This window comes from Lagopus muta, chromosome 3, assembly GCF_023343835.1.
Source record: "Lagopus muta isolate bLagMut1 chromosome 3, bLagMut1 primary, whole genome shotgun sequence".
Taxonomy (NCBI): domain Eukaryota; kingdom Metazoa; phylum Chordata; class Aves; order Galliformes; family Phasianidae; genus Lagopus; species Lagopus muta.
This window is the reverse complement of record NC_064435.1, coordinates 64,436,023-64,455,671: the sequence shown is the minus strand read 5'-3', so window position 1 is coordinate 64,455,671 and position 19,649 is coordinate 64,436,023. Positions and strand designations below refer to the sequence as shown.

Here is a 19,649-nt window from a genome sequence, read left to right as displayed (position 1 = left end):
ATCATGCCATTTTTATCTTTCTCAGCTGAGCATTTCAGAAATCAGGAACTTGTTCACGTGCATTAACTAGAGACTTTGCTCACTACGTTTTCTAAATGCAAACTAAATAAGGAAATTCCTAACCAATTTTTACTTTCAGAAAGATGAGATTTAATCCAACCTGATTAATCAATTCATAATTTTTTTGAGGCAGATTGAAGATTTGCTAAATATCACATAATAAATAATTACCTGGCACATACAGGATACAGGGTTCCAGTAACTACACAATGGCAGGTTTCCTTACTGCACAGTCTAGACAAATAGAACTGTATTTCAAACCAATCACTGTATCATTTTTTTTTCCCATTGTTGACTTCTACTTTACCGTTGTGAAATCTCCATTTAATGTATTCTCTTGGTTTAGAAGTATCCTGCCTACACATTATTTCAGTTAAGCTTGCCAGAGCTGGCATATGTAAAGTTCTTGGTAAGAATTCCACGCTTCGTGCAACTCCACTGGTAACTGGCAAAGGTGCTGCCAGAATAACTTTACTAAGTTAGTAGAAAAAAAAAAAAAAAAAAAAAAAATTCAAATAATGTAAAGTAAAATAGTAAAATCTATACAGAAAGGCATTTTGAATATCTTCTCTTACTGCTCGTTCCTGATGCGTCAAATCCATCTGAATTAAAAGTAATCTTGGAAACGATGGGGTACCTGAAAAAATGGCACAAAAGGCATTTCTAAAGAACCTGTTTCTCTTTTTGTGCTACTACAAATATAGAAATGGCTTTCTGAAAGCTTCTAACAGGAAGATTACACTGAATGTTAGATATTTGATGTGTGCTGAAAAAGGCCTTTAATATTACAAAAGTAGAGTCCTTAATCCAAGGTTCAAATGCCTATTTTAAAGGCATTTGGCATTATATTTAAACAAAGCTACTGCAGTCCCTGCAGCTGCAAATTGCAGGGAACAAATGCAAATCGCAAGAGTTCACACTGCAAGCTCTGAAAAGTCATCAAAGCCTCCAAGTGCTTTTAAAGAATAACATATAAAATGCCACAAGACCTCACAAGCTACCCTGCAGGAATCCATTGCTTTTTACCTGATAGAGCAGTGAAGCTAAGAACTTCAATCCTTTCTTTTTCCAGAGCCTCTGTGAAAGTGCAAATAAGCACCCAGTACACATACATACCATGAAAAGAAAAAACATAGACATCTTCTAAAAATTCACATGAAACTTACAAGTTACATCACAAACTGCATCTATGCCATGCCACTGAAGATGGATAAATTAACAGAAAAGTTTTGCAATGCTGCTGCCAGGAGACATTGATAGTAAGGAAAAAATCTATAATCACCTGATATTTCTCAGCTGCCACAACTTGTAGGGTGAATTCAACTTTAAATAATACCTCTCATCTAGCGAAAAGTTATCCCTATTCTGTTGATACAAAATTACGTGCAGAAGGAGGTTATATAAGAATTTTTAAAACCTTCATTTTAATTCAGTAGTGTACAAAGGCATTATGTACACTCTATCACCATTTTGGATACCTAGTAATTTTACAAATTGAAATGCAAGTTACAAAATAATATAGAATGTAATAATAGAAGGCTCTATGTAAAATAGAATGCAATGTAGAAGGCTCAACCAGTAAAGCTGCAGATCATTTCCTTTTAAACCTTTCGTTCTCCTAGCAGTACAGAAGTAAGACTAGTAGGAATGTCACAAGCCAATAAATCAAGTGGGATATAAATTAATTTCTGAAAGACATCTAATTTTAAAGCTTGGAATACAATAAATTAGCAGTTGTAGAAAGTGGCCGTCTTCTTTTGGTTAAGCAGAAGAGAACCAACGTGTTTAATTCAAAGGCATCAAAGGCATTTGCTCCTGGGCAACCTGAGCATGCCCATCTGAGGACGTTACACAGAATCACAGAAATGCTCAGGTTGGAAAAGACCTTAAAGATCATTGAGTCAGACCACAACCTAACCATACTACCCTAACTCTAACAACCCTCCTCTAAATCATGTCCCCGAGCACCACATCCAAATGGTTTTTAAACACATCCAGGGATGGTGACTCAACCACTTCCCTGGGGAGCCTACTCCAGTACATTTATACCACGACATCCATGCTCTCCGCTTCTGGGCTGCCCCAACTCACATTAAAGATCATTCTGCAGCTTTCTTAAAGGTTTTGCTCTCAATGTTTTCTTCTTCCCATTAAGAAGAAATTTTTAATTTCTCCAATCCTGAGGTACCACCCCCATTCATGTGTCACAACACTACCGGACGTTATCCCCTGGCCCCGATGAAAAGCTGTATGCAGTCAATTTTCATCAAGTCAAAGGGCAGAGAAGTGTGAGGGGGAATATACAGGATAAAACCTTCCAAAGAAAAAAACCTGATTCCCAAAGCCTGAGGGTTTCTTGCCTATTTCCTAAGGCTCCAAAGTTGAGAAAAGTACAAGAAAACTTTCCACTCCACTGAAGTTATTACTAACAGGCAGGTGGAAACTGCTCACACGTAGGGTTATTTCTGAGCTGGATTTGATTTTCTTATTAGCAAGGCAGTAAACAACAACAAAACAGACCTTGCAGTATGAGTGCAAGAGATGGTGCTCACCTTGAGCCAGGCTCAAATCAAGCAGCAGGAAGAGCCACGTCACACTCAGCTAAACCAGCAACTGCAATTTGCACTTCAGCAGGCAAGCCCTCACCTGCAGGACAAAGCAACTACCCACTGAAGTGTGAGGCAGGAACACCAGCTACACATTGCATGTCTTCACAGAACAGCAACTCTTCATTTTCCACAGGGCTGTGTGCAGGCAGGAACTCAGGGTCTGAGCAGAAGGGAGCCTCACCATGTCACAGCCCTGCTGGCATCCTCGTTCCACCACTCATCCCCTGCGGGCATTCTCAACAATGACACTGCCATTATTGCTCTTTCCCAATGAGCGATGGGCCTGCTGGGATTTTACAGCCTTTGGTACCTTGTAAAATTGCACTGCACTCAGTACTGCTGCAATTCCCATGGGCCTTCTAATTTTGTTGTTAGTAAATTGATTGATAAAAATGGCCACAGATAAAAGCGCTTGACTGCATACTACTTAAAAACTTCCACTGATGCAGCACATTAATTCTCTGCATGATTCACATGCAACAACTACTCTACAGCAGCATTAAAGATGCTCCTCTCAGTAAAAGCATTCCTATGATGTTTTATTTTAAAAAGAACATGCCTGGGGGCCGAGTACACAGCACATGCATGGCAAAAAGAAGGGACCTAGCCCTGGGAATCAAAAACAAAAAAAAGCTGACTAAGACAAGACCAACACTGAGCACACGGCTGAGCAGATCCGGATTTCTCAGAGGATACAACTCCCCTACAATTCCCACTGTCCCTACTAATTTCAAACACAGGTCACCATCACGTGATAAGGTCTGTCATTTGAAGAAAGAAGAAATGTAAGCCATGTAGCACACATCAGCCTAGAATAATCATTAACAGTAAAGACAAATGTAATGATGTATATCAGTCTGCTCTGCAATGCTGCTGACAGCCTCAGACAGAAAGACAGAAACTACATCTGGGAAAAAATGGGTCCTGGAGGTTGTACACAGCCTTGATTATGCTCCTGGAAAGTAAATCTTGTCCTGCTTTCCTGTTGTATACACAGGTGCCTGGAGAGCAGCCTGAATGCCCAAGCTTTTGTCCTCAACTCTCTCAGGCCACCTCCGTAGCTTTTGTTTTACACAGCGTGGCCTGGCACCCCTACTGTGACCAAGCTCAATGCTCATTACAGCACCGTCTATAAATGTGACCTAATTTTTATGCTTGAGTGTCAACATCTTGGACCTCTGCCTCTCCAGGGGGCATGCAATGGGTCAGGATCTCACACAGCTGCCACTACAAACTTAAAGGTCAGGTGTTGCATAGATAGCTAAGTAAGTAAATAAAGGTTTTAAGTTGAACACTACCTTGAATGCAGGTGCATGAATAAAGAAGCTAAAAATCACTTTATCAGCAGTCAAGCTGCTAGAGAGCTGTTTGCAACCCACTGCCACCAACCAGTTCTCTGAGATAGGGTACGAAATGGCATAGGAAATAAGAGGGCTTCCAGAGCACTCCTAAGCTTCACACATCTGTCATGATACACTGCTCCAGTGCAAAGTCACTCCAGATTCCAAAGAAGAGGAAAAGGTGCTGAGAGGACTGAGTCACTCTCCACATCACAACAGGCTGCTGTGCTGCACGTCTGCTTGCTTGGGAGCAACCGCATTTTTAGCGGTGTGAATTACTCAGAGAGACATTCACTATCTGTTACCTGTGGTCATAAAGTGGAAAACTTTATGTGGTGATAACAACCACCACAGTTACCTGCAACTTGCATTTAAAGATTATCAACTGGACAATAACAGAGTGCTTATCAGGTTTCTTGAAGCACATCATTTTAGACTCAAAGGGAACAAGTCAGGGCAACTGATGCAACTGGAAAAAAACCACATATTTTCAAGACTCAGTAACCCTCTTCCTGGTCTGAAAGTGCTTTACATAATCTTGCCTCATTTGGGGAAGCCTTAAGACACAGACTGCTTGTGCAGACAGCGGCGTACCCTACCCATCAGGTACACGCAGTTCCTCAGTCCCCTGCACTACAGAATCACAGAACTGCTCAGGTCGAAAAAGACCTTCAAGATCAACTCCAATCACAGCCTAACCATGCTACTCTAACTCTAACAACCCTCCACTAAACCGTGTCCTTGAGCACCACAGCCCCATTCACGCAGGCCTCGCATAGCCTTTTATCGTAGGGCACTTCCAAAACCCTCCTGGCATACGGAGGCTCACAGACAGTCCCGCCTGCAGGTGACAAGGCAGCGCTGGGGGGGGGAGGCGCTCTGACAGCACTGCCTCTCAGCAGGGCCCGGGCGAGGAGCCTGCGAGCCTCCCCCGCAGCCGCCTTACCACAGGGGCACGCACACCCACGGCAGCTGCCGATGGAGCCAGGACCTCCCTCCCCTCCCCCGCTAGCCGTCCCCCTCACAGCGCCGGCCTGAGGTGACGGTGCGCAGCGAGTGCGCATGCCCGGCACCAGCAGCTCCATTGCGACTGCGCGGCGCTGCCGACCGAGGGGGAGGGGATCGCGCGCTCCCATTCTTGCCCCGCGCTCGGCCCGGGGGGAAAATGGCGAGCCTGATTCCCGCGGCGACCTCATCTCCCGCCGGCGCTCCTTCCCGTAGCAAGAAGCGCCCGGCAAGCCCGGGCACCGGCAGCGGTCCGGCCAAGAAAAAGAAAGTGGCGGCGTCGAGCGGCTCGCAGGTAACGCTCGCGGGCGGGTGGGAGGCGCGCATGTGCCACGGCGCTTTCCGCGCTCCCCAGCACACCGCGCATGCGCAGAGCCGTGGGGGAGTGCCCTGCTGCCCGCGGGGTGTGTGCGCGCTGCGCAGTGTGACTTCGTGCTGGGACTGTTCGTTCGTAGCGAACGAGAGGCCTTGTCTACAGGTCTCTTGTCCTTTTAATTGCTACTACTGAACCTGGGGGAGAATGAGTATCTTCGATACTGATCTAAAAAATGCCACTAATTCCTCTATCTCAGTGTTCACAGCAGTATTTTCACAGATGTGTAGAGAAACAGGAAGCATCTAAAAGAGTTTATTCTATGTTAAGATGCAGCCAGTGAGCAAAATGCTTGCACCTGACAGCTAACAAGCTTCAAAGGCAGAATTTGAATTAAGTGAGGGACTTGGAAATAATTTTGTCAGAGGACAAAACCCGGCTCAGTTGCTGGCTGTGTAACTAAGAGGCGAAGCTTTGCCTCGGCTTAAGAAAAGCAGTTTTTAAAATCACTTCACTGTCAGCGCAAAGCCCATCCAGCTCAACCCTTGCTGTCGTCTGATTGCCCCCCGCAGCTCAGCCCAGGGCCCCATCCAGCCTGGCCTTTAGCACTCCAGCGATGGGACACTACAGCCTCTGTGGGCAGCTGTGCCAGCGCCTCACTGCCCTCTGTGTAAAGCATTTCCCCCTGACATCTGTCCCACTTCTCAAGCAGTATGTCTGGATTATTTCTCCTAGAAAGATTCTGTCAGCCAACATCAAAAAAAAAGGGCTGGAGAAAATATTCTATATTTCATCCCATACATGATTCTTCTCAGTCATATTTCACAGACCATAATAGTAGCGTAGCTGCAGAGTATGCACGGCCTGTTAGGTTGCTTATTTTCACATGAACCATTAGATCAGGGAAACGTGTATGCATTTTCCTGCAGATCTTCTCTCCAGACAATTGAAAGCCATTGTGCACATGCCAAGGCACAGACAGAAACCTTTCCGTGTTCTGAACGATGCTCTTATAACTTGTTTTCTCCCTGTGGCATTTACGTAGTTTATTTTCCTTTTCTGGCACTCTTATCCCCAGGAGAGGCTGTACGAACCACAGTGATTAATGTAGCTAACAAACGGCACTGCAACCATGAAGAATTACTGCATGGCATGATTGTATTTGACAACTTTTTTCAAGGTCTATTAGGAATAAGAATCGGGATTTCCAGCATGGAAAAGACTGCTCTGTGTCTGTATGCATGTATAAAATCCTTTACACTTAACAATCTTCTCCAGAACTTCAACCTTTAAAACTGTTCTCTGAAGTTCACATCAAACTGAAGCCCATAGGTAGCTTCCAGTACTCTGAGACAACCCACGATCTCTTACCCAAACTGAGTTTTGACAAACAGCTTTTGCAGATCTTCTCACAAGAGATTTCAGTGGAGAGAGGAGTAATTTCTCATTCAAGTCAGCATATGCATCCACTGACTTCAGCAGCTCAGATCAATCCCATAAGGAAAAGAGAAAAAATGAGGCTTTGAAAGTGCCTAACCTAAGAAATGGGACAAGAAGCAGCTCGTTGATCTTCTTGCTATCACATTCAATGTTGCTGACTAGCTCTGGAGTGAGCCAGTTTGAATAGAAATGACATGGAAAATGGGGATGTTGCATTTTTTGACTTAGAAACATTGATCACCTGATCACATTCTTCTTCGGTACCTCATTTAATCTGTGCATCCAGAAGCTTTACATAGTCCATAGTTAATTGCTGAGTAATGTACTTTTTCTGGATAAGGAAACCTGTGACACAAGGAAACAGTAATTCTAGCCTGCTGAGCTCTTCAGAATACAGCCTGTCAACAAGCACTTAACGCTCTATTTTAAATTATAAATGGATAAATGGATAAATTATCCAATTTTTAAGTGGATCAGCCAGTCAGAGACTAAGTCATCAATGAATTTTAAATACGCTTTCTAAATGTATTAACTACCGAGTATCCAGTCATTGTGGGCCTTTAATTAATTAACTAGTTAGTTTATCTCTAATGCCACATGAATAACATCCTTCATTCAGCTGTCTGGTAAGTACACACTCTTAACACACACCACGTGCATCACAAGTTTGGATGTTGTAGTTGGTACTCTTCTGTCTGTTCAGTTTCCTAAGTAACCTCTTTGATATTTTTAACAGCTTCATACAGCCTCATTTCAGCCTTTCAGGTGCCAAATATATCATTCTTTAGCTCAGCATGGTATGGTTTCTATTTTAAACAAACTGACATTGTGAAACAAATGGGAAAATAGTGAATTATATCCCTAGTTAATTAGCACACTACAGGTAACAGGATCCCTACCAAGAGGTCTCTAACTACCTGCAATGTCAGCTTAGGATCTGAGGACTCTGCTAAAGTACTCTAAAGTACATTGTATGCTTTTGAGTGTTACATTAACTGGTAACTTCTGCATGGCCTACCTCAAAATACACTTAATGCTGCCAATTTTGAGTTTCCTCACATCTGTGATTCCGTCACTGTGAAATAAAACAAAAATGTTTTCTTTCAGTGTGACTTCTGCAAGTTGCATCAGCTTGCTTTTCTTTCGTAAGCTTTATGTCACAAGCAGCTATCAGGATAGTGCTTATGCTGAAAGATGTGCTGATATGATAAAACTGTAGATTTCAAATAATCACCCAAAATGTGCTATATTTTTAATAGAACAATCTTACTTGAGTAATTAGCTAGTTTGAGTAGCTGTGTGTGTACTGTATAAGAATGCACAAGGATCACACAGCATACAGATGTTTTAAACCCAGTTTTGATGATGTTTCTCTGACACGCGGTCTAGAATACGAGTTTCTACTTTGTCTGAGATACACTTTTAAGGCATTAGCAAGTAACATTCTCTGGAGTTGGTGTGACTTACCGGCCCAAAGGTATTGAGTCATGTTTGCTTTGGAAGAACATTGCCCATAGGGCTTGTCGGTCATGTCTACAGAAGGAGACACATGCTTTTTGGATACAATGCCTGTATTTACCAAATGTAAAATTAAAAATGAGTTTACAGGAAACCACGATTGCAGATTGATTACATCATTTCTATTAGCCTTGCACAATGATTCCTCCCATGGGGTTGTGCCACTGAAAAATACCTCAGTCTTTACTGCAGCAAATGATTTTTAATGTTGAGGATTATTATGTATATTATAACGTTAACCTTAGGTGTGAAAACCAGTGCTGTTTTTTGACTTACATAGCACCATTCAATTTGATGTCTTTGCCCAGTGATTTCCAATAGCTTCTGTGTGGGTTCAGCTCCACTGCTGACAGAAGTAACAGAAGCTCTTGGACAGACCTGTCTCCAGGTCTCTTGTCTTTTTAATTACTACTACTTAAACTGGGAGAGAATGAGTATCTTCAATACTAATCTAAAAAATGCCACTAATTCCTCTACCTTAATGTTCACAGCAGTATTTTCACAGATGTTTAGAGGAACAGGAAGCGTCTAAAAGAGTTTATTCTATGTTAAGATGTGACCAGTGAGCAAAATGCTTGCACCTGACAGCTAACAAGCTTCAAAGACAGAATTTGCATTAAGATAAGAGAGAGGCTTGGAAATAATTTTGTCAGAGGATAAAGAGAGAAAATGTGCTAAATGTGGCAAATGCATATTTGCTTACATGCTTGTGAAACAACTTCACACATGAGTGACGAAGTACAGTAAATGCCTCACTTGGAGAATGATACAAAGTTTGTCTCACATTTTGAACGGATGTAAGCTGCTTCAGAAACTACAGAAATACACCGAGAATGCTCCTGCTTCCTCTCTGTCCAACTCTGTAACAAGTTTTGGTGCAATTTAGAAAATAACGATTGAACTTCCTCCTCTGCAAGACTTGAGTGGAATTTCTGAATTACTTACATGATTAAATACATTGATTTTATCTCTGTGAATATTGCAGCACTGCTACTGGAAACCATTTTACGTAACTGTTTCTCATATGTATATTTCAGTCTTCCCTTTTTCTCATTCTGTGCTCCAAAACAAGAGCTCTACAACAGTGTTAGAAAATACAAAAGTCAAAATGGTGTAAGGTTCTCTTAAATAAGTTCCTCTAATGCACAACCTTAAAATAAAAGGAGCAATTCTAAGATAAGCTTAGAACTCCATTTTTTATGGAAAATGTAGCTGAATGATGGTATTTTACGTTGTCACCTGAAGATCACCTGATGAGGAGCTGCTCTCTCAACAGCACTTAGCTATGTACTTATTAGAATGGCTGTTGTTATGTGTTCAGAAGCTAACAACAGAGAGCTTACCCGGGGATATAAATAGCCTGGAATTGGACTCCAAACCATCAGTAAATTTAATCAGTTCTCCTGTTCTGCTGTTTTACCAAGCCTATCGCTGTAAGTAGGAAGCCATCAAATCAATTTAAAAATAACTTTGTTTTAAAGAGTCCATTTGATCTGGCTCTAATTTCCTGAAAAATGAGGTTAGGGTAGGATGAGTTTAACCACAGAATCACAGAGTGTGACTACAACCACTGCACCGAACTGCTGCTTTCACTGTGTTTCGGGACAAGAACCTTCTGCAGTATGGCACAGCGTAATAATGATTTTCTGATGTGACAGGAAAAATGAATTGCTTACGAATACCGACAACCTTGTTTACAGCCCTAACCAGTGTAACACTAATCTTACTTTCATAATACTGTCCCCGACAAGACTTTCTGTAAGAGAAAAGCATAATTTTCTTTTGTAGCTGGAAATTTAAAAAACAAATTGTGGTTTTCTCCAACCTCTTTGCCCAGAGACAGCAAGAGCCTGATACAAAACAGTAGTAGGGAGGTGTAAGTACATGTGCACATGCCAGTTTATGAAAAAGCCGTCTTTTCATTATGCTGTGAAGTTTTTTGTTTTGTTTTGTTTTTTTCCTGCTTAAACATCTCTCAGCCCTGAAGGTTACGACAGTAACTGAAAAAAAAAAGAATTTAACCAATGAACTGGACCCAATCTGAAGCTACTGCTTGTTTCCAACGAAGACATAATCTGCTCCCAGGGCATGTCAACTCAAACCTAATTAAATTGATTTAAATGGATAAGGAATGCTTTAAACTGGATAAAGAGTAGCTATGGTGATACACTGCAACCAATTGCTAGGTACTGATAAGAATTCCTGAGGTGAGCTGTTCAGGTTGCGCCTCTCGCTCACGTTCCTACCCAAGAGTCTTGGCTCTTACAAATGAACTCATCCAGCTGAAACCGTACTGCCTCGTCCTAACAAGAGTTTGAGCAGCAGTGGGCAGGTTATGATAGCTGTACCATGGGCAGGTATTGTAATCCAACATTACACTGCACGTCATCAGGCCACAAAGCATGGAAAATCCCTGGAAATGGCAGATCTCTGAATGAAGCAGATGGGGTCATCACTTAGATTAATGCCTTTTAAACATGCGTGACCACAAAGATGATAGTCTGTGTGATAGAGCAGACCGTGAAGAGCTGAAATATGAAGCACCTCTTCTAGGAGGTTTTTTTGTACTCTTATAAGAAACAGCTCGTTTTCAGGCTGTCCACTAATGAGAGCCAGGATTCTCCTGAGGTACTGGTTTCTGTCAGTTGCACATCTGAAGTCAAATCTATTAAAAAAGCAGAATCCCTGCAATCCCACAGGAGGAAAAACAGTAATTAAAAACAATTAGCGTATTTTATAGGGAAATGTTCCTAAAGTGTTGTGTGTTTTAAGCTTAGCTTCGTTTTAAGAAATTTATGTAGCAATCTGGATTAAAAGGAAGACTGTCAAAGCTGAGAGCTGAGCACTGACTTTGCTTGACATTTGTCACATACTGAAGGGTTTAGAAGATCTGTAATCGTAGCAGCATGTGAATTTCCAAACCAGTCTATGCCAGTCTGAGAACTAGACTACTAGAAGTAGGTCCCCCTACCAAATGGGATTAGATTTGAGATTTAGAGTAAACACAGATGTGTGTTTTTGTAGAAGGGTGAAAGCATATGTGTGTTGACTTGTACTATGGGCATCAATATGCTGGTGTCACGTTATTTACCCATCTCACTTTATCCTGGCAAGAGATCTTAGTTTTTCCTTTAGCCAGAAGATAATGGAGAGTCTTACTGTCATTGCATTCAGTGTCAGGTTTCATAATAAACATACAGGAAGGTTAAAAGAAAGAATAAATATGGTTCATTGCTTCTATTGCAAGGAGATAAAACAGAATGGATTTTTTTTTTTGAAAGAGAAAGAACAATCTATAAAACATTTTACACATGTACTTTGGCGTGACATTTTGTGTGAGAGGCAATGCTCCTGAAAGGCAATGTGAGGGGCCCGTTAGCACATTGAAAGGTTCAGGTTAACCAAAGAAAACTTGAAATACTTAACCAAGTAGTGCAGATTAGAATAGCTGTCAGCCCTTTTTTCACATTTTTGTGAAGTGAAATGATTATGTTACATAATATTTCAGTTCTTTCTTAGCAGTGTATTGGCAATGCAGTTATATAAACGGCAATGCAGCTATATAAATGTATTATTTTTTTTATTAGAAAGGCTAATAGAGATATTAATTTGGTACCATGGCAGTGTTTTGAACATATTTTTAAGCATTCCAAGAACACAGAATTGAGACATCGGTTGTTTATTTTGGCTTAGAGCTGTAGAAAGCCATAAAAATTGTGACACTGCATTGCAAAATATACCTTTCCCTCACAGCAACATTCATATCCATCAACAGCATGTCTTGTCTCCCTGGAAAGCACACCTACAATTTTGGGAGGCACAGTTAACCACTCTAGTAATTTATCTTGATATAAAGGAGAGAGGCTCAGTCTCCTACTGTCTCCTTCACATCTCCCTGCCCCTACAGCCTTGTCAGCTTCACACCAGGCCTGCCCAGCCCTCAGCAGTACTTAGTGTGTCTCTGCTGCCTTGGTGAGCTGGGCTGGTTCATAGGGGACCTGTTAGGCAGGAACTAACATAGGGAAGAAGTTGGACCATGCAGGAAAAAAACCCAACAATAACACTTTTCCATTACAAGTGGGCTGTTGCCTAAACTTGGAGATTCTTAACTGCAGGTTTCAGTAGTTTACCTTAACAAACCGACAGGAAACTGCAGCAATTCAAGATCTGACTCATTAGCAGATCCCATGCCCTTGCCAATGGAGGGATAGGGAAGGCAAGGATTCAGCTGCCTTACTGCTTGCTTGTCAGCCCCTTAGAGGTGATTCTGTGCCACCAACATATGCTAGAGGGAAATGCTAGGGCTGGGTCCTGATGCTGCTTCTCCCTGAAGATTTAGACAACTCTTTCTGTTTAGATTCAGAACCATGAACATCTGCCTTTTCGAGGGCCAATAGTAAGTCTTTTCTTTCAAAAGCAGAACAGAAGTCACACTTAGGGCACTGATACTTGCTTTTTTCTGTGAGGGGTTCTTCCAGCTGCTTGCTGGATCCCCCACGTGAAGTTAGTTCTGTTCCTGCCTCTGTCTCAGGGGACTCAGAGCCCCTTTTTCCGCACACACACCCTAACCGCCAGGCTTGGAGCCAGTGTGGTGCAGTGGGAGAGGCATGGAAATGTTTCCTCCTCTGCAGCTGAGGATGGATATTCTGTTTGTTCCAAAGAGAATGACTGCATAGTCTGGTATTGAGGACAGTTGTTAGAATGGCCTCTTTTATGTACTTTTTTTTCCAGCTTGATTTAAAAAAAGCTAGGTAGACGTGCCATTTAATAACAAGTATTTATGTTGTAATAAAAATATATGACTGTTATTCCAAGAAACAAATTCGAAATGGATAAGAAGGAAATCGTTTTATGAGTGATATGTAATTAAACTGTAGCATAGGCTTGCATGGAGCCCCTGTGTTTGTAAGGGTGCTGTGTGCTGTATCACTACAGCCTTATTTGCTGCTTCCACAGATCTATGCATTTCCAAGGTAGTAGAAGAGTGAGAAAAAGGGTAGGAAAAGCTGAGACACCTGTAATAGTTTCTGTGTAATTTTGAGAAAGGTTTACAATTATGGATATTGTCAACTAAGTGGAATAGGTTGTAAAAACAAACAAGCTTCCAAGCATACAACGATTCAGCAACTTCCAAATCTAATTACAGACTGAAAACAATTGCTTAGAGTGTAGTTAGGTAGTCAGTTAGACCATCTTTGGAGTAAAGGTCAGTGGCATCCCAGGAACATGGGATGTTAATCAGCGAAGGGAGAGAGTGTTAAGAAAATACTTGCCATCTGTGAGAAAGAAGGGAGTTAAAGCCCTGCAGAAAACTGTATATAAGTTATGTGCCCTAAAAAATCTTTCTTTGGAGTTGTTATAGAGTCCATTCAGAAGCTTGCCTTAATTTTCCAGATAAACAGATGTATTTAATAAAAGATAGCCCCTCTGCCTAGAAACTTTATGCCCTGAAACCATCAAGACTACAGTGAAATACTGCTGAAATAGAACATGCAGAAATTAGGGCAGTAATTAACGTGAGTTATATGACTGCTCATGACCAAAAGAGCTTTTTGTTAATAAAAACAGTATTTTCTATGTCATAGCATATTGATTTTTTACTAGAGACATGGAAGGCAGCCCAGAGAGCTGTGCTATCACTGTACTTGGAGGTGCTCACGACACCTGGCCCAAGTTCATTTCTGACCCTGGCTAGAGGAGGAGGTGGGTTGGCCACCTCCAAAGGTCCCCTCCCGCCTCATCGTGCTGTGATGCAGTGAGCGTCTCCTTTCAGACACCTGGTTTATTTGATAAAGATGGGTCCATCCTCTCCCTGGATGTGCAGCCCTACAGTCCTTTAGCAGCTCGCTCTGGGTACTGCAATTGTACTGCAACCTTCATTAAGACCCACGGTGTCTTAATGAAGCCCCAGACTCAATGACTGTGTTTTATTATTACTATTCTCCCTTCTCTGTAACAATACTTAACATTTTGCTAGAATTTCTTTTCCCTCTGAGGAACATCACAATGTTCTTACAGATATGTTAGCTCTAAAAGTCAAAAAACCAAAACAGGAAAACACCATTGCATCTTGACACGCTCGCAGCACATTCAGGCCCCTCAGCCCTGGTCTGAGGTTGTCAGCTGGGAGACTCCTTATTCCTTAAAGGTAATCACCTTTGTTTACTTAGTCTAGAACTAGCAGTGTTCGTTTGAGTCTCAAATGAGCATCCTTCAATATTCTCTATTGGTCAGAAGTTTTCCTTTACTTTTTGCTATGTCCAATTTGTAGCAGCCAGAATTGGTTTTCGTTGCAGCCACAGAAATGTCCTTTTATCCTCCTTTCTCTGTGTCCAAAAGGTATTTTTTTGATTTGCTACATCACAGATTTTGGAAAACTTATCAAGAAACCCTATTAAGCCCATCAGAAAATATTAAACACTGTGTTTCTCTCTCACCCGTGATAATGGATGTGATACTTCACTGATTATAATGTAGTGGGAAAGTCAAGTCTTGTAACAGTTGTGTTTTGCTTTAAATCCAGCAAAATAGGCAGTCAGGATACAAGTTTATATGCGAAACACTAAACTGTCTGGCCCTTTCCAGGATGTACCATGGGTCCTCATCTTCTTCATCTTCACTACGTAACAACAAGGTGAATTGTACTGCCACAAAATTACACAACTGAGCAAACAACCACTGGTTTGTACAAATATTTCTGCAGAAACATTTAGAAATTTGCTCTCAAATTAGCACTGCTCTCTGCTCCCTTTTCCCTCAGTAGTCTCAGAATAGCGTGCAATGTATCACCTTATTTTCATTGGAGTAAAATCAGCCATATGTTGTCTGTTTTGGTACAGTCATCAGTATTTTTGTCATCCAGTCTTATCCAGTTAAACGTATGTATTCATAAGATAATGCATCTACAGTTTTGCTTAAGTTTTGGAAACTGCTATTCAAAGCAGGACTGCTTGGTTTTGAGGCTGTTAGACCTTTGGAGCATGCGACACAGCTACTGCTCTCTGATATCATGTACCTCTGGTAACTTTTTGAAGTTAAAAACAAAACATTTTTACTCTCAATTGCTTTAGAAGTGAATTACCTCATATGCCACTGTACCTTTATGGTCAGACTAGATGATCTTAATGGTCTTCTCTGACCTTACTGATTATATGATTGTAGCTAACATTTGCCTTTCTGACATCGTGTGTCGGTATGAGTCTCAAATACCTAAACATGAATGAAAAAAATCTCAAGCAAGTAACTTTAGACTGAAGTCTTTGCAGTAAGACTGGTGAGATTTCCTCATGCATTGTGGCAGCAGGAAGTATAGTTAGCAGAGATGTAATGGAAATAAAATGAGAATTTTTACATGTTTCAAGTGACAATTGAGACAGATAGATACAAAGAGGGCCTAAAAGTTACAAAAAACAGGAAAAAAAAGTAAAGTTTTGTTATCTGTACCTGTTTACCAGTTAGTCCACAACTTATGGGTATAAAACTAGAGTATTCTAATTGCTTGAAACTAATTAATACCCTTCCCTGAAGAAAATACTCAAACTTTGTTTCCTGTCAAAACTGATAATGATTTACAGAATAAACTAAGATCAGCAAAGTGAGTATATTTTGCAGAATGCCATTGCTTTCTTGTCAGCCACAGGAGCTGGTATCTCTTTGCTTTCCATGTCTCCGATTCAGGCGCAGATAGCTGCATGGACTTGGATTCTACTCCAACTTGACTAAAGTTATTGGACAGAGGGATTTTGATATGCTCCCTGATCACCTGATCAGCATTACAGTGAGAAAAGCACATCAGCATAGTGTAATCCTCCGTTTTATTTCCCTGGAATTCTTTGACCTCAGCTGTTCTGTAGCAAATGAAGTACTGAAAACTTTAGCATGCAGTTGAGCCAAAGTCCTTGACTGAACTTACTTTTTTTCTAATAGAGAAAGGAAGGTACTGGCAGTTTTTATAAAAAAATCAATTGTGATTTACTCCAGTCTTTCTTGCTACTCTATTTCCATACATTTTCAGTCATGAGGCCCATCAGTTTAGAAGATTTCTTTCTTGTGAGGAACCAAAATATTCTGTTAGCTGGGCTTAGTTTTATTTACTCTTGGAGAAAGCATGAATTAACGTGCTTTTTCATTCTATCTCCACTAAAATTTTAGCTCCAAAGCTGCTTCAGCATGCCATTCAGCTCACAGTTTTGTCTAAGTTACATTTTTCTTAACAATCATAGAATCATATCATAGAATCATAGAATGCCCTGGCTTGAAAAGGACTGCAACGGTCATCTAGTTTCAACCTCCTTCCTATGTGCAGGGTCGCCAACCACCAGACCAGGCTGCCCAGAGCCACATCCAGCCTGGCCTTGAATGCCTCCAGTGATGGCGCATCCACAGCCTCCTTGGGCAACCTGTCCCAGTGTGTCACCACCTTCTGTGTGAAAAACTTCCTCCTAATATCTAACCTAAGCCTCCCCTGTTTCAGTTTCAAACCATTCCCCCTTGTCCTGTCACTATCCACCCTCGTAAACAACCATTGCCCCTCCTGTTTATACACTCCTTTCAAGTATAAAGAATAAAGAAATAAAGAAAACTGTCAAACATTATAAACAAGGAATAGTTTGAGTCCACAAAGTGAAATCTGAAAGTGAGAGTTCCTTTGCAATTATTTAAGCCTAAGGGAGCTTTGTGGCAAATGCAAATTAAACCACACGTTTCTGGGATAGTGTGCAGCTATTCACAGTTGTGTCCCAATTACATTTTATTTGAGGCTTTTCCCCATAGAAAATAGTAATATTCTTTTTACCTTAAAATATCTGTGAGTTAGAAAACTTTGTCCAAGTTTGGAAGTTTTAAAATGGAAAAATATGTTTGGCATCTGAAATCTCTTGAGGAGAAATCAAAGCTTTTATTGAAGACTGTTAGTCAATGATTGAAAGTTCAGTAATGTTGAAGAGTTTTCCTGGATATTTTTTTTCTTAAGTGAGCAGTACCAGTAAAAGGCAGCTCTTGTGTCACAAAATTGCTAGGCCTTTTTCTTCTAGTTTTCCAAGCAATGTTTGAGAGGTAGGAATGTAATTAAAATCTTACCCTCCCTTTGGCTGCATTTTTAATTCTGCATTCAATCCCTCACACAATGTAATAGAGCTTTGCTTCGGGGTGTTTTATACCTCTATCAAAGTGACTAAAGTAATTAGTATTTTATACATTTTGGTAAGTATTTTGTCACTGGGAGCACCAGTGCAGGTGAATGATAATGGTTTGAAGCTCAGGCAGTGACGGGACCCTAAATGGGAATGTCGCCTTTTAATCAAGAGCACTTGGAGTCTATGGTATTGAAATGCCCTACAGAGAACATAGAAAAGCCATCCATCACCTTGTGACAGTCCAATCTTTTTAGCACATGAGTAAAATTTTATCCAGCCTTTCTAAGGCAGTTGGAACATAAGATGTTTTAACTCATCTCCAAACTGCGGTGCGGAAGCATAACGTGAAGATTGCTTTCTGGATGGTGTGTATGTCTTTATTTAGCATCTTTATTGATTTAGCGTGCAGCTGAATCTTTTTCCATGTCCCACTCCCACACCCTCAGTCCCCTTTTCATACACCAAACAGGGTGGATTATTTCTGCCTTTTAGCTGTATGTTTGGAATTAATTTGCATTGTTCGTTAACTCTTGATGTTCAGTGCAAATACAGAAAGTTAGAAGGGAAGAAGTGCTGCCTTCCAGTGGGCAGGTTTTGTGGCACACACAGATAAGCTGCTGGACGGGGACCTGGGGGTCGTGTGGTCATATACACTTGGAATTGTAAACTATTACTATTATAACCATTCAGAAATCTCCTTTAAAGTATGCTAATTTAAACAAAAATGGTTTTGTTGTCAGGCCTTTAGGGCTTTCCTTTTGATTTCTAGTGGTAGAAACCTGCACCAGGAGCCTTGTCTTTTCCACTAGGAAGAGTTGGCATCAATGAAACTCACTGACTTCAGTGGATTTTCTCCCAAACTACACTGTGTGTGTGACTGAACACAGTGCCCGCTCTACTAGCCAGCTGAAATCAAGAGCATCGACCTGCACTGTAGTTCTCTTGTGTTTAGCAAATTGAGTTTCTCAGTATCCTACAGTACTGGGAACAAAATCTGCTGTGAGATTTTTTCCCTTCTGGCATTCAAAGAGTTCCGAGCTGAAATCTTTTTTGTCCTGCCCCAAAATAAGCAGATGAAATCGTTTCATCATTCTGAAGGGAGAATGTTCCTAAAACACTACCATGTACCACAGAAAAGGCAAGGGAAATTCTATCAGGCTTCATTTCAGTGTTCCATTAGGTGCAGTGTCAGCTGGGATTCTGTTAAATAGCTGACATTCAAAATCTTCTCCCAGTTTTGGAAAGTCTGCTTCTATCACTGCTGCTGTGATCTGGTGACATCTCTGCACTTTTTCTGCATGGCATTATCACTCACTGTAATTGCTTGCTAGGGAAAATACAGGTATTATCTATTTCTTCTAGAAATTACCATTTTCTTCCCTGGCTGCATGCTACAGTTTCATCAGGATGTTGCAGAACTTAAGCAAAGCTTCAAGTTCAGTCAGTTGTTCTACAAGTTGAATATTGCTGCTTTAAAAGTAACCTATTACCAAATAATAATAATAATAAATAGACAAATAGTAGTATTGAGACAGAGTTAATGCAACTCTGTCAATGAAACAAAGAATCTCTTTGCAGTATTATGATTATGAAAATCAGCTGCCAAAAGTAACTAAGCAAAAATCACTTGAACAATTTCTTGAGCTTCACATACAAATGTTGGAGATAAGTGAGTTCCTCAGCAACCCGAACTAGAGGCTTGGGGCACTGTTATCAACGAGTTTGAGTGCTTCATTTAAAACCAGACTGCTCTTATCACTGTTTTTCAGTAGTGACCTACAGCCCCCTAGACATCACTGTAAGACAGCGCCAGAGAATTAGAAATGGTGAATACAGAGAAAATGGATTTCAGTGTAAAACCAAAGCAGAAAACTACAGGGACAACTTCAATTGCTCAACCCATTGTACTGTTAAAACTAACTAAAGAATGATTTGCAGAAAACAGATAATCAACATTTACCATACTGGTTTTCCTTCCTTCAACTAGAGGCTCCCCTTCTGGTTCTTACAGGATTTATTTATGCACTTAACTTTTGTTTTGCCAGCACGTTGTACAGTTTACTTTCTATTTTAAAATTCTATTTTTAAATTTTGCTGCGTGAAACTGTGACATCTAGCAAAAATGGCCACAGAAGATCATATTGTACCTTCAGTATGTGCAAATCCTGTTTCTTTCTATGGCATGACATGCGTGGTATGCACTGATAGGATACCAGAAATACACATGTTG

The 19,649-nt window shown here is 40.9% G+C and overlaps 1 protein-coding gene across 1 annotated transcript in view; it reads left to right on the top strand.

Annotated features, from left to right (window-relative positions):
* Nucleotides 1-591: 591 nt before the first annotated feature.
* The window catches only part of INO80C (INO80 complex subunit C), a 39,177-nt gene continuing 20,119 nt past the window's right edge, over nucleotides 592-19,649 (top strand). Inside the window, exon 1 of the mRNA XM_048938666.1 lies at nucleotides 592-5,309. Coding sequence (XP_048794623.1) covers nucleotides 5,175-5,309 — 135 coding nt within the window. The 5' untranslated portion in view covers nucleotides 592-5,174. The remainder of the gene's footprint in view (nucleotides 5,310-19,649) is intronic.